General features: G+C 42.9%; 6 protein-coding genes across 6 annotated transcripts; 2 read left to right on the top strand and 4 right to left on the bottom strand.

Moving 5' to 3' along the window:
* Positions 1-92: 92 nt before the first annotated feature.
* On the bottom strand, positions 93-1465 carry BEWA_039230 (conserved hypothetical protein; the record flags this gene model as incomplete). Its single annotated transcript, XM_004833280.1, has 6 exons — positions 1258-1465; positions 1129-1225; positions 788-1055; positions 537-718; positions 315-501; positions 93-280 (listed from the first exon to the last, which is right to left on the bottom strand). The coding sequence occupies exons 1-6, from the start codon at positions 1341-1343 to the stop codon at positions 93-95; spliced, it is 1008 nt and encodes a 335-aa protein (XP_004833337.1). The 5' UTR covers positions 1344-1465.
* Positions 1466-2063: 598 nt separating this feature from the next.
* BEWA_039220 (conserved hypothetical protein) lies at positions 2064-2442 on the top strand (the record flags this gene model as incomplete). The annotated part of the gene is made up of 2 exons (XM_004833279.1): positions 2064-2246; positions 2308-2442. The coding sequence occupies 2 exons, from the start codon at positions 2064-2066 to the stop codon at positions 2440-2442; spliced, it is 318 nt and encodes a 105-aa protein (XP_004833336.1).
* A 197-nt stretch (positions 2443-2639) lies between these two features.
* Positions 2640-4635, bottom strand: BEWA_039210 (hypothetical protein; the record flags this gene model as incomplete). Its single annotated transcript, XM_004833278.1, has 2 exons — positions 2640-3481; positions 3690-4635. 2 exons carry the CDS (start codon positions 4633-4635, stop codon positions 2640-2642), a joined length of 1788 nt encoding a protein of 595 aa, XP_004833335.1.
* Positions 4636-4796: 161 nt separating this feature from the next.
* Positions 4797-8168, bottom strand: BEWA_039200 (hypothetical protein; the record flags this gene model as incomplete). The annotated part of the gene is made up of 1 exon (XM_004833277.1): positions 4797-8168. The coding sequence occupies one exon, from the start codon at positions 8166-8168 to the stop codon at positions 4797-4799; it is 3372 nt and encodes a 1123-aa protein (XP_004833334.1).
* Positions 8169-8390: 222 nt separating this feature from the next.
* Positions 8391-10970, bottom strand: BEWA_039190 (conserved hypothetical protein; the record flags this gene model as incomplete). The annotated part of the gene is made up of 5 exons (XM_004833276.1): positions 10723-10970; positions 10628-10681; positions 10237-10592; positions 8650-10202; positions 8391-8615 (listed from the first exon to the last, which is right to left on the bottom strand). Exons 1-5 carry the CDS (start codon positions 10800-10802, stop codon positions 8391-8393), a joined length of 2268 nt encoding a protein of 755 aa, XP_004833333.1. The 5' UTR covers positions 10803-10970.
* A 104-nt stretch (positions 10971-11074) lies between these two features.
* Positions 11075-11345, top strand: BEWA_039180 (signal peptide containing protein; the record flags this gene model as incomplete). Its single annotated transcript, XM_004833275.1, has 2 exons — positions 11075-11122; positions 11160-11345. The coding sequence occupies 2 exons, from the start codon at positions 11075-11077 to the stop codon at positions 11343-11345; spliced, it is 234 nt and encodes a 77-aa protein (XP_004833332.1).
* Positions 11346-11709: the final 364 nt, after the last annotated feature.

The following is an 11709-nucleotide window of genomic DNA, read 5'->3' as shown; positions in this document are numbered from 1 at the left end:
ATACATCCTAGTCAGTGTGCTAGACGACACAAAACCCACATTAACCTTTTCATCATGCTTAATCATTAATACGACGGTCCATCACATTCAACTTACCAAAGTGCGATCAGCTTTGAAGAAAAGATTGTAAGGAGTTTTCCAACCCTCTTTTGCCCAGCGTTTAGCACAAATATGAGTAGTGCTGTAACAACTGGTGTGCATAGCAATCCGAACAAGACGTTCACGTAGGGAATTTTAAACACCTTCATCATGTAAACAGTCATAAGACTGATTGACATGCCTGAAAATTTTCATGGATACTAGAGAGGACAAACCAGCACCAATTGTTGTGAGTAAGTTGACTATGAAAATAATCCATGGTAGTCCAGAATAACGTTTAGAGGTATAGCTTGCTGTTTCATCTGTAGACTTTTCATCCAGCAACTGGGTCTTTTCACTCTGACCCTTTAATAGGTCCCCAGCTGCGAATGCTCCATTTCTAAAATGGAACGAGATGAATATCTGAATGGTGTTGTATGAGATAGCACCAAACAAACCCTGTAGAGCCCAAAGAGCAGTACGAGTATATACATGTACTCGACATTTCTAAAATTCAAAAAGCGCGGCCCAAAATTGAATATGGTTGGTAGTAGCGAAGCTGCGATATTTAGTAGTGGTCCAAGGATGTGTGCCACCTTTGTTAAAACGTTGTAATGGACTAGATACGGCCCCTTGTCCTCTACAAATTTGCATGTTTAAATGCGCATGATTTTTGCATCAAGCCAAAACATAAAAGTGCAAAACTCACTTGACTTGATGGCCAGGATTAAAAGGTTTGTCAGCGAGACATTGAGTGATGAGTAAATGCTATAGTAGCTCGTGTGCCACAAGACGTGAAATGCGCGATTCTTCCATGTGCAAAGGTGGCCGTAGACTACCAATTGCACGAGTAGTATAATGGAGGAGTAGAGCGGTGTGTTGTATATCCAGGAAGAGAGGTTAAAGTAGGAGAGCAAACACCAGTACATTCCCCCAAAAGTAGCACCTACGTGATGCAGCGCCGATATTTGAGATAACTGTAGAGTTCATGAGTGATGAAAATGGTCATTCCCTCGAGAGCGACGGAATATGAAGCAAGAAGAAACTTACAAATACATTGTCATTAAATGTGTTGAGTACAACAATGTCGAGTATGTTTGGGAATATGACTGCCTGAATGATGTCCGTGAGGAAGACGCAGTAGTATCTGAAAGCCGTGATTTTGTGTACTTAACTTACATCCACTTGAGGGTCTGCGGAAATGCTCTTCCTTCGTACGGAAGGTTGATCAATTTGCAGTAATACTTCAAGGATGAGCCAAACATTTTGTTTATTTTTCGGAGCGCCAAGATTCCACTCCTTCCAGCTGTTTGATAAAAATCACCAGCGCAACTGCATAGGTAAACGGGCTAAATTACATTTTGTACACGAGTAAAGAAATAAAACTGGAATCAAAGGCCCGGGAGTGATTTTAATCTTTTTGGCCAAATTTGGTGGTGGTGAGGGACTTGGCCTTCCAGGGGCCTGCCGCGAGTCTCACGCGAGGGCATTTAGTCCATAAACATCAACTGAAAGTAGACGCCAATCCCTTGTGAGGCTACAGAGAGGAAAATTCGTCGCTAGAGGAGAATTTTCGCACATTTGCCAGAGGAGCCGCTCGACGACGGAGGAGGCGGCCAGGAGCCCGGAAAGGCGACGTAGGCTCCATACAGCCGAAATTTTGAGGTTTAATGGGTGAATTGGGGCAGGTAAAGGGGTACAGGATTCGCAAATTCTGGATATAAGGGGATTTTGGTATAAAGGGGGAAGGAGCAGATAAAGAGGCCAACGTGGCCAGTAGATGTAGAATACAGTTGGATGGCTGTCGTATGTGCTCGGATTTAGGGCGACAAAATTTCGTCGGCGGACCTCCTGGATCATCATCGCAAAGTTTGGCTCTGAAATGACGCAGTTTGTCTAAAAGAACCATTCATAGCCGAGAATAGTTATTCTGTACACCTTCTGGAAGGAAGAAAGCATCGCATTAGGCTCCTCTAGACGTGAAAATGTCGAAAAAGTTTACGGAAAAGCTCCTCCAGTCCGGGCCGAATGTAAGCAAGAAATTCCACTCGAGCTTTGGCGCCTCAATTCTAGCAAAGTACGGCTGGAAGGAAGGCCAGGGACTCGGAAAGGACGAGAATGGAATTGTAGATCCAGTCTCCCTCAAGAAAGTCACTGGCAATCCAGGGGTACGTTTATTCTCATCCGTGTGCATGTAATGCTTTTCATTCATGCATACAATCACTGTAGCTTGGAACCGAGAATAAAAAGGACGACGAGTGGTCCAATTGGTGGGACGACATGTACAATAAACTTGCCGCAAAAGTGGACATAAAGGCAGATGATAAAAGGGAGAAGAAATCCGAATCCAAAAAGGTTACTTGAATGGTTTAATATAAACTTTTTAGGTAAAAAAGGAGAGTAAAAAGAAGAAGCGGAAAGAAAAGGCTCCAGAAACAGCGTAATGGTGTAAAAGATAGTTTACAGTTTTAAAAACATGCTCTATACGGGCCCGTGGCTTTAAAATGTAGTTGTTCCATCTTGGAACATGTGAATGCGCATCAATTCGCTACCGATACAACTCATTCTTCCTCTTTAACCTCTGGGTTTAGCACCCTGAGAATATCCTCTGGAACTGATTTATTCAAAACGCTTGGGTAATATTCCAAAATATACTTGTACAACTTTTGAGGATATGAAATGCTCCAATTTTCTACCCTCTTTACAATTCTACACCAGTCGTATCCGCGATTAGGTTCCGCCTTTGTGCAATTGTTGATCGCCTCCTTAACACTCGCCTCATCTCCGCAGTCGAGTTCAAATGCAACAAATGTCCCCCAGACTACACCATTTGAATTGTCCATAGAAATGGCACGTTGGAACCACTTTCTAGCCTTTAAAACCTTTTTGGCATCCCAAAACAAACGTGCAGCAGCCAGTACCACATCTGGTGAATTAGGGCATCTCTTTAGAGCATCTGCAGCCTTGGAATCTCTGGCTGCCTTATCTTCCATGAATATGGAAAATGACCACAAGAGACCGGAGTCTGGGAGTTCTTGCAGCGCCTTTGACATTGCAAAATATGCAGTACTGCTGTTTGTGGCTTCCAGCTCAATTTGAACACCTTTTAGCCAAATTAAATCACAATGGGACATAATCTTTTCAATCATCTCCTTAACCACTTCATCATCGTCATCAGAATCCATTGCAATTTTCGCAATTTTTAATAGTTCAGCAGCAGATAAGACCTTCGTCTGTATCAAGGCAACGTTAGTCGTCTTTTTAATCGACGGACCAACCAAGCTTCTTATCTTACTCTTTGCAGTTTCTACCAGTGCTCTCGCTTTTGCGTAATCCCCAATCTCCATATGGAGGTCTACAGCCAATAACCACAAACTAATGCTCCATGGACATGCTTCAACACCTGAATATTCGTGTATTTTGTTGTATTGTCTATGTATGAAACAGCTCGAGGTTGTTGCTTGGATGAGAGTAAAAGGTGAGATGTAGTTTACGAATTTGAAGATATTCCAGAAATAGAGTTTCCTAGCACTCCAGTGTACCAACAAGAGAGTAGTCTAGAGGGAGAGTCTCTACCACCTACCAGGGGTAGGGTTGAGAGTACTACAAACGAGTAATTATAAATGAGAGTATAGAAGGCCATTTCCACGCAACAGCACCTATGAGACTTCCACTAGTACCTATACTTGCTAAAGATATTCCTGCTATAGCTCCATCAGAAAGTCCTTCCTTATCTCCATTGATTTTCTTCAAAAGTGAAAGAATGTTAGCATCGTCATTGTCATTAGATGGGGGATTATTTCTCACTTGTTCCCAGCTATTACTATTTTTATCTTGTCTTCTATACCAACTAGTGGGTGATAAAAAGTAAATGAGCAAAGCTTTATTACCTGCCTTTGAATAGTGGTAAACCTTTACATTACGATAACCCTTTAATGATGGGAACCCTATCTGATAATCATGTTCTTCCTTGAATCCAGAAATGGAACTATTTCCTCCAGAAATCTTATGTTCGTGCCACGAATAACGGTCAGATCCCGTACAACTTGGTATGGTAATCTGCTCTTGACTACAACTAGGACAAGTATAGCCATCTTGACCCTTCTCTGAAAGGCTTATAACATGAGCACGATTCCTGTTGCAGTTCTGTTCATCGAGTTTTTGTTTGAGGTTGTCCGCAGTTAAACCTTCTTGCTGGCTCCAAGTACTACTACCACCCTTATCCGTGTAGTATTTTCCTCCATCCCCAAATTGAACAATGAGGGGATTAGTATAAGAAGAATCTCCAACCCAAAAGTATACCGTTGCAGTATAACAATACGCTAAGTCTTGTTCAAATCCATACTGTTTCTCCCCCTTTTTCTTAACTCCTGTAATCTTGTGTCCATCCCTTGGTTTGTGAATAAATTTTCTGTATCCATACCACTGAGCAGAATCTTTACACTCTGTCAAATCTATGGTTTTGCCAAAGTCATTGTACGTTGTGGTGTGTTCAGAATAACCGTTATAACTTACAGTTGGATTCTCACTGATATTTATGGTAACTCCATTACTCATACTAGACTGTCAGTTACCAGGAGTTATATTCAATTCACTCATCCCTCCATAGCCACCATAATAGTAGTACTCCATTAATGTCTCAACTGGTGTGAGCAGACTGGTCAGTATGGATGAATGTTGACTAGGGAACAAAAGTTCAGAGATGGATTTACGCATACTCAATATGGTACATTCTTTAAAAACTCTATAGGATATCCGTGTCTAACCCAAGGATCTCCTTTAGAACGTTTAAACATCCACCAACCAAATCCAGTAAGAGAACCTGAAACAGCACCAACTCCAGTCAAAACAGTAGGGATAGATTTGTTATAAGATTCCCAAAATGTAGAGCCTCCATGAGAAGGAGTTCCATGAGCAGCTTGAGCAGCAGGAGCTTCAACAGGAGGTTCAGAAGGAGCAGCAGGTGTAGTAGTAACTGGGTTAGATGGGCCAGCAGGAGGGGGATGAGATTGATCACCAGCACCAGAGCCTAGTCCTCCACCACCTCTAGTATGAGCACCATGTTCAGTAGGAATACCTTGAGAAAGTCCAGGAGTAGAGTTAGTACCTTTTTTAAGAACCTCTACAATCCGTTTAAGAGTTGCTTTTGTAACCTCTATACCAACTGCATCAGTTAAATCAGACCCTGTTTTCCCTATTTCCATCAAGTTTCCTAGAAGTTTTTCATCTTTAGCAATATCGTTAACTCCAGAAAGTGTCTCTTTAACTATGCTGAGTATGCTTCCTATAATAGGGGCTAATACAGCTCTATTACCAGCAGAAGGTTGAAGTTCAGCATCCTTTTCACCTTTAGCACCATTTTCATCAGGTCCAAGTTTAGCTTTTTCTTGAGTATCAATTTTAGTTCCTTGATTTTTTTCACCCTTTTCGCTCACTTCATGGCCTTTAACTTTCTCAAGGCAATCCTCTTCTTCAAGTTCGGCTCCAGACTCTTCTTGAGCATCATATTCATCATTTTCACCAAGATAATCAGTAGATCCAGAAAGAGGTTCTTCAGCACTGGCAGGAGCTAGGATACGATAAGATCCTCCACCTGGAGCATCAAAATGTAGTGCTTTATCTCCATCAGTGTTAATAATAACAGTAGGAGATCCTGGAACAGAAGTATGAAGAGAAGGAATAGAATATGAAGTTTTAGCTCCGGCAACAAGAGGTTCAGGACCAACAGTTTCATGACTAGAAGAGTCTTTAATAGCTTGAAATTCGGCTTCTTTAGAAAGTTCATGAGGAAGATCTTCTGTAAGTTCAGCGAAATGATGAACAACAACGGGGGGAGCTCCAGCTTTATCAGGTGGAACTGTATTAGTTTCAGAAATAATAAGGGATTGTTCACCTTCTTGACCAAGTAATGGTTGAGAACCATTTACTACCAGAGGAATATCAGTACCAACTAAAATCTCAAGAGGAGCAGTAGGTATATCTTCTTCCAAAAGTAAGGGTTTAGAAGAGAGATAACCACCTATAATTCTAGGTAAGGATTGAGTATCACTACTAATAGATAGACTAGAATGTTCACCTTCCAGTCCAGTAAGAGTAGTATCCATAGAACTAACTATAGACTGAGTATTTCCACCATTAGGCTTAGAAGTAAAAAATTTAAGAACCTTGTCGACCATGTCAGCAGCTTCAGGAAGAACATCAGGTATATGTCCAAGAGCATCCCCAGCAAACAGTCCAAGTAAAATAGCTATGGTTGATTCATCTATTCCAAGTTCTACCAACGCACTGGTCACATCTTTCAATAGTTCTTCACCATCAATAGCATCCTCAGCCATCTGGGCCACTGGAGTTCCTTGTAGGAGAATCTTGGTCTCAGACTCTGTATCAGGAACCTGGTCAGATAGATCAGCAGCTGGGACTTCCTCACGTTGAACTCCATTCTGTCCAAGATCTGTAGAGTTATTGGTAGCCCCAGTAACCACACTACTAGATGAACTAGCACTACCAGAGCTTTGTCCTCCAGCATCTTGAGCATCACATCGTATTTCAGCTTTCTCTTCTTCCTCAGATGTTTTAAGTTTAACACAAACATTAGCGCAAGCAGTTTGGTCTAGAGATGGGGATTGAGTAGAATCATAGGATACCATCACTCCAGAACCGGTACTACATTCTTGATAATTGCTACAATTGGCATCCTTTAGTAGACCCACAAGTTGGTTATATTTGACATGGTCTGTAGTGGCATTAAGATTCCCTGGTGTTATGTTATTGAGACTTGTAACTGGTGTCCAAGGTTTATCATCACTACCATTTGGCTTGAACCACTTATTACTAACAGTAGAAACTCCACCTTCAATGTATATTAGTTTTGGAAGATCTCCACAGTGGAATACAGAGATGCTTTCTACGCCAGGAAGAGGAAACTGTAGTCCATTTAGTTTTATATTCTTCCTACTAGTGTTACCACCACTATGGTACCTTATATCAGCTATCTTGTAATTACTACCAGAAATAGAATGTTTGTGATATGGAATAGGGAATGATTGATGAGTAGACTCTTTACAACGAACTGTCACACTCTCAACCGAGACTCTTCCATCACCCTTATCCTTATCTGCATGCTCTTTGCAGCAGTAGGACCCATTTCTAGAAGAAGATAAATCAACGGTGACCTCTTCGCGGTATTGGCAACTGAATCTGTCAAGGTCTTTGATAATGTCCTCTGTGAGTTGGATATTATCATCGTCATAGGATTTAGTACCATTACCCACTTCTGTCCAGTTCCTACCATCTTTACTTGTACTATAGAACGATCTGGAATTTTCATCGGGTAGTTTAAATGAAAGCATAACAGGCATGCTACCACCCGCATGGCTTGGCGACGAATAAACCTTAAAATCACCAGTTGCATTCTCTGGAATAGGAATGTTAGCTTTGTCCTTATTATATATGGCCATGGAAAACTTGGTACCATTCTGACTATTTAGCTTATATCCTGTAACACTATAGTTAGTACCAGGAAGAGTTTGTGAATCACCAACGCGTTCTATAGTTATATTCTTCGCAACATTGGAATCCAAACCAAGATTCTTGTTAGGCTCATCCAGATAGAGAGCATAGCGGTTATTCCGGCCTATATTTCTTTCGTCCAATAAGGCCTGTAAGGATCTTCCTCCTCCGTCATGTTTTTTCCAGACCTTTTCATTAGCATGTCCTTCTAGTTCATCATCCTCATATTTCAGGTAGTATGTTGGCTTGATTCCGTTATTAACCTCAATAAGGAGTGGATTCTGAAAACCCTTGTCACCATCCCAGTAGAAAACAGAGGCTTCCTTAACACCACCGATTGGTCCATCTTGTAGTTCCTCACCTAGCTCCTCTTCACCATCACCTAGACTTTTGAGTAGAGTGAATGTTTTTCCCTTGTTGGAATGGGTAAGGGCAACAAAGCCTGTAGCGTTAAGAGGATTAGAAGTCAGGAAGGATTCTAATCCGCCGGGTTTAGGAAGACAATTGCATACTGAATTATCTCTCCCACATTTTCTTCCTATGTAGAGCTGTAATGTATCCTCACTATCTCCACTACTCATCCTCCATGTTCAGAGAGAGTATGCTCTGTCAAACTCTGAGATCCATGAGAGTCTCCTATCTACTCCTCCTTCATACATGCATCCTCTATCACAAGTAGCTCACTGTGTATACTCGCAAGACTCCTCTATTTGCTAAGCACATCTAATCGCCATCACTCTTCCATTCATTACACTCATTCCATAGTGATATACTACCTAGTCTACGAGGTCTGTAGGTCATCATCAACATTGCAACAACCTTGAGCCCACATTTGCAAAACACTTACCTTCCTTGTAGACAGCGATGGCTGCATCTATATCCCTTGGTTCAATTTCCATTCTCATTTGTCCAGAAATCATCCACAACTTGTCAAAGTGAGGATGATTGTCAATTCCTTGCTCCACCAATTCGATTGCATATTGGTAATTCTTCAACTGTCTCTCAAGTTGAACACTTTGCATCCATACCTAAAGGTGTGTATAGTAACTCGCGACAATATACCTTTTTGGAATTGCACTGGGTACGAGCTTGTTCCAAGAGCTTCCTAGCTCGTTCGTATTCACCATTTTCCCGCTCAATTTTGACTGCGGCAAGAGAAATAGCTTCCGCATCTTCATTAAAGGCGAGACCTCGTTTCAGAATCTCCCTGGCGGCTGGAATATCTCCTTGAACCCATTTATGTTTTGCAGCCATTAGCCAAAGAACCTCTGATTTTGGACAATATGTTACTGCAGATTTCAGGGCTTCATCAATGGATTCTGGAGTTCCATGCTTGGACTCTAGCTCGACAAGGGCAAGCCAAAGAGATTTTTTCGTTTTCATTTGTTCAATTGCGTTCTTGTAAATAGCTCTTGCACATTCCACCGCGCCACTTTCCAGGAACTGTTCACCGTCCTCCAACCAAGTTTCCTTTTTATTATTTGCATCGACACCAATCATCATTGTGGCCTTGATGATGGCCTGAGCGGTTTTTACAAATCCATTAGTTTCTGCAACTTTAGCATGTTTCAACCAATTGCTTCGTATATGGACAACACCTTTTTTGGCCAAGTTATCCAGGGCCCTTGTGATGATACGTTCGACCATTTGGTCGTTTCCATTAGACTCCTCCAGCTTTGAAGCTGTAATCCAGATGTCTACATTTGTGGGTAACCTCTTTCTTGCCTCATTTAAAACCTTTTGGGCTTCTTCATACGGGCACAGACGAGCTAGCGATAGCCACATGTCTACAGAATCTGGGACGCATTCCACAGCTCGCTTGAGCAAAATGTATGCGTCAGTCTCATTCTCCATGGATATAGCCTCTTTCCACAATCTCACGGAGTTTGGGATGAACTCTAGAGCCTTGCGCAAAACTCTCTTTCTGTTATCATCCAAAGTCTCCCTATTGGCAGCTTCTAGCCAGAGCTTGACGGAAGAGGGTAACACCTTTATGGCCTTGGCCAGAATTGCTTTGGCATAGTCTGGTTTTTCTAAACGCGCAGCTTCCAGCCATACATCTTCTTTATCTGGGCAATTCTGGCAACCCTGAGAGATGAGCTCTCTTGCAGCCTCCAATTTTCCAGCTTGTTCCTCTATTCTTGCCGCTGAAATCCAACCGAATGCGTGCTTTGGATTCGTATTGGTAATGTACCGCAGCAAACTGCGCACCCTCTCAATGTCAACCATGTCTGTATTTATCGTAGAGTTGAGATCGGTAAGGTAGCCCTTGGGGTCCACAACAGTTTGTCCCGATAAATTGTCCATGACTTTATCAAGGGTGATGGATAATACGGCACCTCTGGCCTCACCAAGATCGTTCAGCGAGCTGGCGTTCCCAGCGGGCGTCCTCAGACCGAGTGGAGTCTTTAGTCCAACCGGGGTGGCAGAACCTCCCATTATACCCAGAGGTGTCGATATTCCTAGTGGAGTCGCAGTTCCAATGGACGTGGAGCTCTGCATTGCAGCTCTTGAAGAATAAATGAGACTGTCTGGCGCAGGAGTATACACTTGTCTCTTTTGCCTCTTTTTCTTTGCGGAATAATCTCCAATTTCTGGTATCGATTCCCACTCATCTGAATGTTTTGCGCATTAGCATCAACAATTTACCTTTTGTGAGAGTCATTAAATCACGTTTAAAATGTTCCAGTTGCTGGGAGATTGTCGGTTTCTCACTTCTCATTTTTAAAATTTCATCCTTAATCTTGCCTTCTCTATGCGATTTGCGTCGTTGATCCATTTTTGCGTCGATTAAATTATATACCGATTCAGCTTCCAAGTCTTCATCGTCAATTTCTACATCCTTGAAGAGCTGTTCGTTTTCACAATTTAGCTCATTGTTATTCCCTGCTAGATCCGCGGTATCCCTGTCGTCCGCGGCGTCATCTCTGGATACACCACCTGAAAAGCCCGTGGCTCCTCTTCCTTTGCCCGGTATGTACCCTGGAGGCGGTTTTCCGAACGGACTGCAGACGTTTGTGACGGGTCCAGGTCAACTTACTCTGCGGTTGTGGCCATGTTATAGGCGATTTCCTCCTTGGTGTAGGCTACCACCCTGTAGATTTGCGTATGGGAAGGAGATTAGGGAAAACTCACCCTCTTCCTACTCCGGGCATATAGTAGGACTCGGCGGAGGCCGGAGCGGGGAACTGGCGAGCTCCCGGCAGCCTTGACATTGTCTTTGATGCTACAAACTCCTTTTACGTTTTTAAAGCGATGATTGCGCCCTCGGAGCTCCCGAAAGTCTCGATGGGCGACAGATTCCTACTGTATGCAAAAATGGCCTACCAAAGGACTAAATTTATGCACATGGCCCTTTGGGATTCACATGACCCATAAAATGTAAAAAATTGTGAGTGAATCTCCGCTTGCCGGAGCTTGTGTGGACGGAGAATCCGTCAGTCGCTATTTTTGGCCCCTGGACGCTTAGGATACTGCATCTCCCCTAATGTCCGTGGGAAAGGTCACTTCTTGGCGCAAAAAGGTCTTTTCTCCGGTAAGTTTGCCTCTGTGGACCCAAATTCGTCCCTCAGGTCGGACTGTGTACTCTGGCCACCGCCGGCTATCTCTACATGCTAACAGAGTACTTCAAGCTCGAGTACCGCGTCTACAAGGAGAGGAAGGCGCTGGAGGAACACGACGCCGATCCGACCAAGTTTAACATGCTAATCAGGGAACGAGTTGTGAGCCGAGAGATGGGCAAACAGTCGCAATCGTGAAGACACTGGGGGTGTATGGTATGCTCAGGACCTGTGAGACTGTCTGGGCTCTCTCGCAGGCCGCCATTCTCTCTGCAAGACAAAGTTTCAGCTACTTACTGTGCAGTACAGACTACATGCGTAGTATGTACCGAGAAGTAAAAGGATAGAGTTTCTAGTCGATAGTTGGCCACGCTAAAGGGCATTTCAATATCTCTACTGGTATGTATTCACGAGTAAATAAAAGAGCTAATTAAATGGCCTGTCGCTAGGTTATTCTGCATGGGTTGTGGTACCCTTGGAGACACTCTATCTTCCCGCTCTCTAGGAGTCCAGAGGGTGCCTACACCTCATGTTTAATCATTGTACACTAGTCATCCATACT

This window comes from Theileria equi (assembly GCF_000342415.1).
Source record: "Theileria equi strain WA chromosome 2 map unlocalized gcontig_1105316255037, whole genome shotgun sequence".
Classification (NCBI taxonomy): Eukaryota; Apicomplexa; class Aconoidasida; order Piroplasmida; family Theileriidae; genus Theileria; species Theileria equi.
Note: the sequence above shows the minus strand (reverse complement) of the source record. Positions and strands in the feature narration are given on the sequence as shown.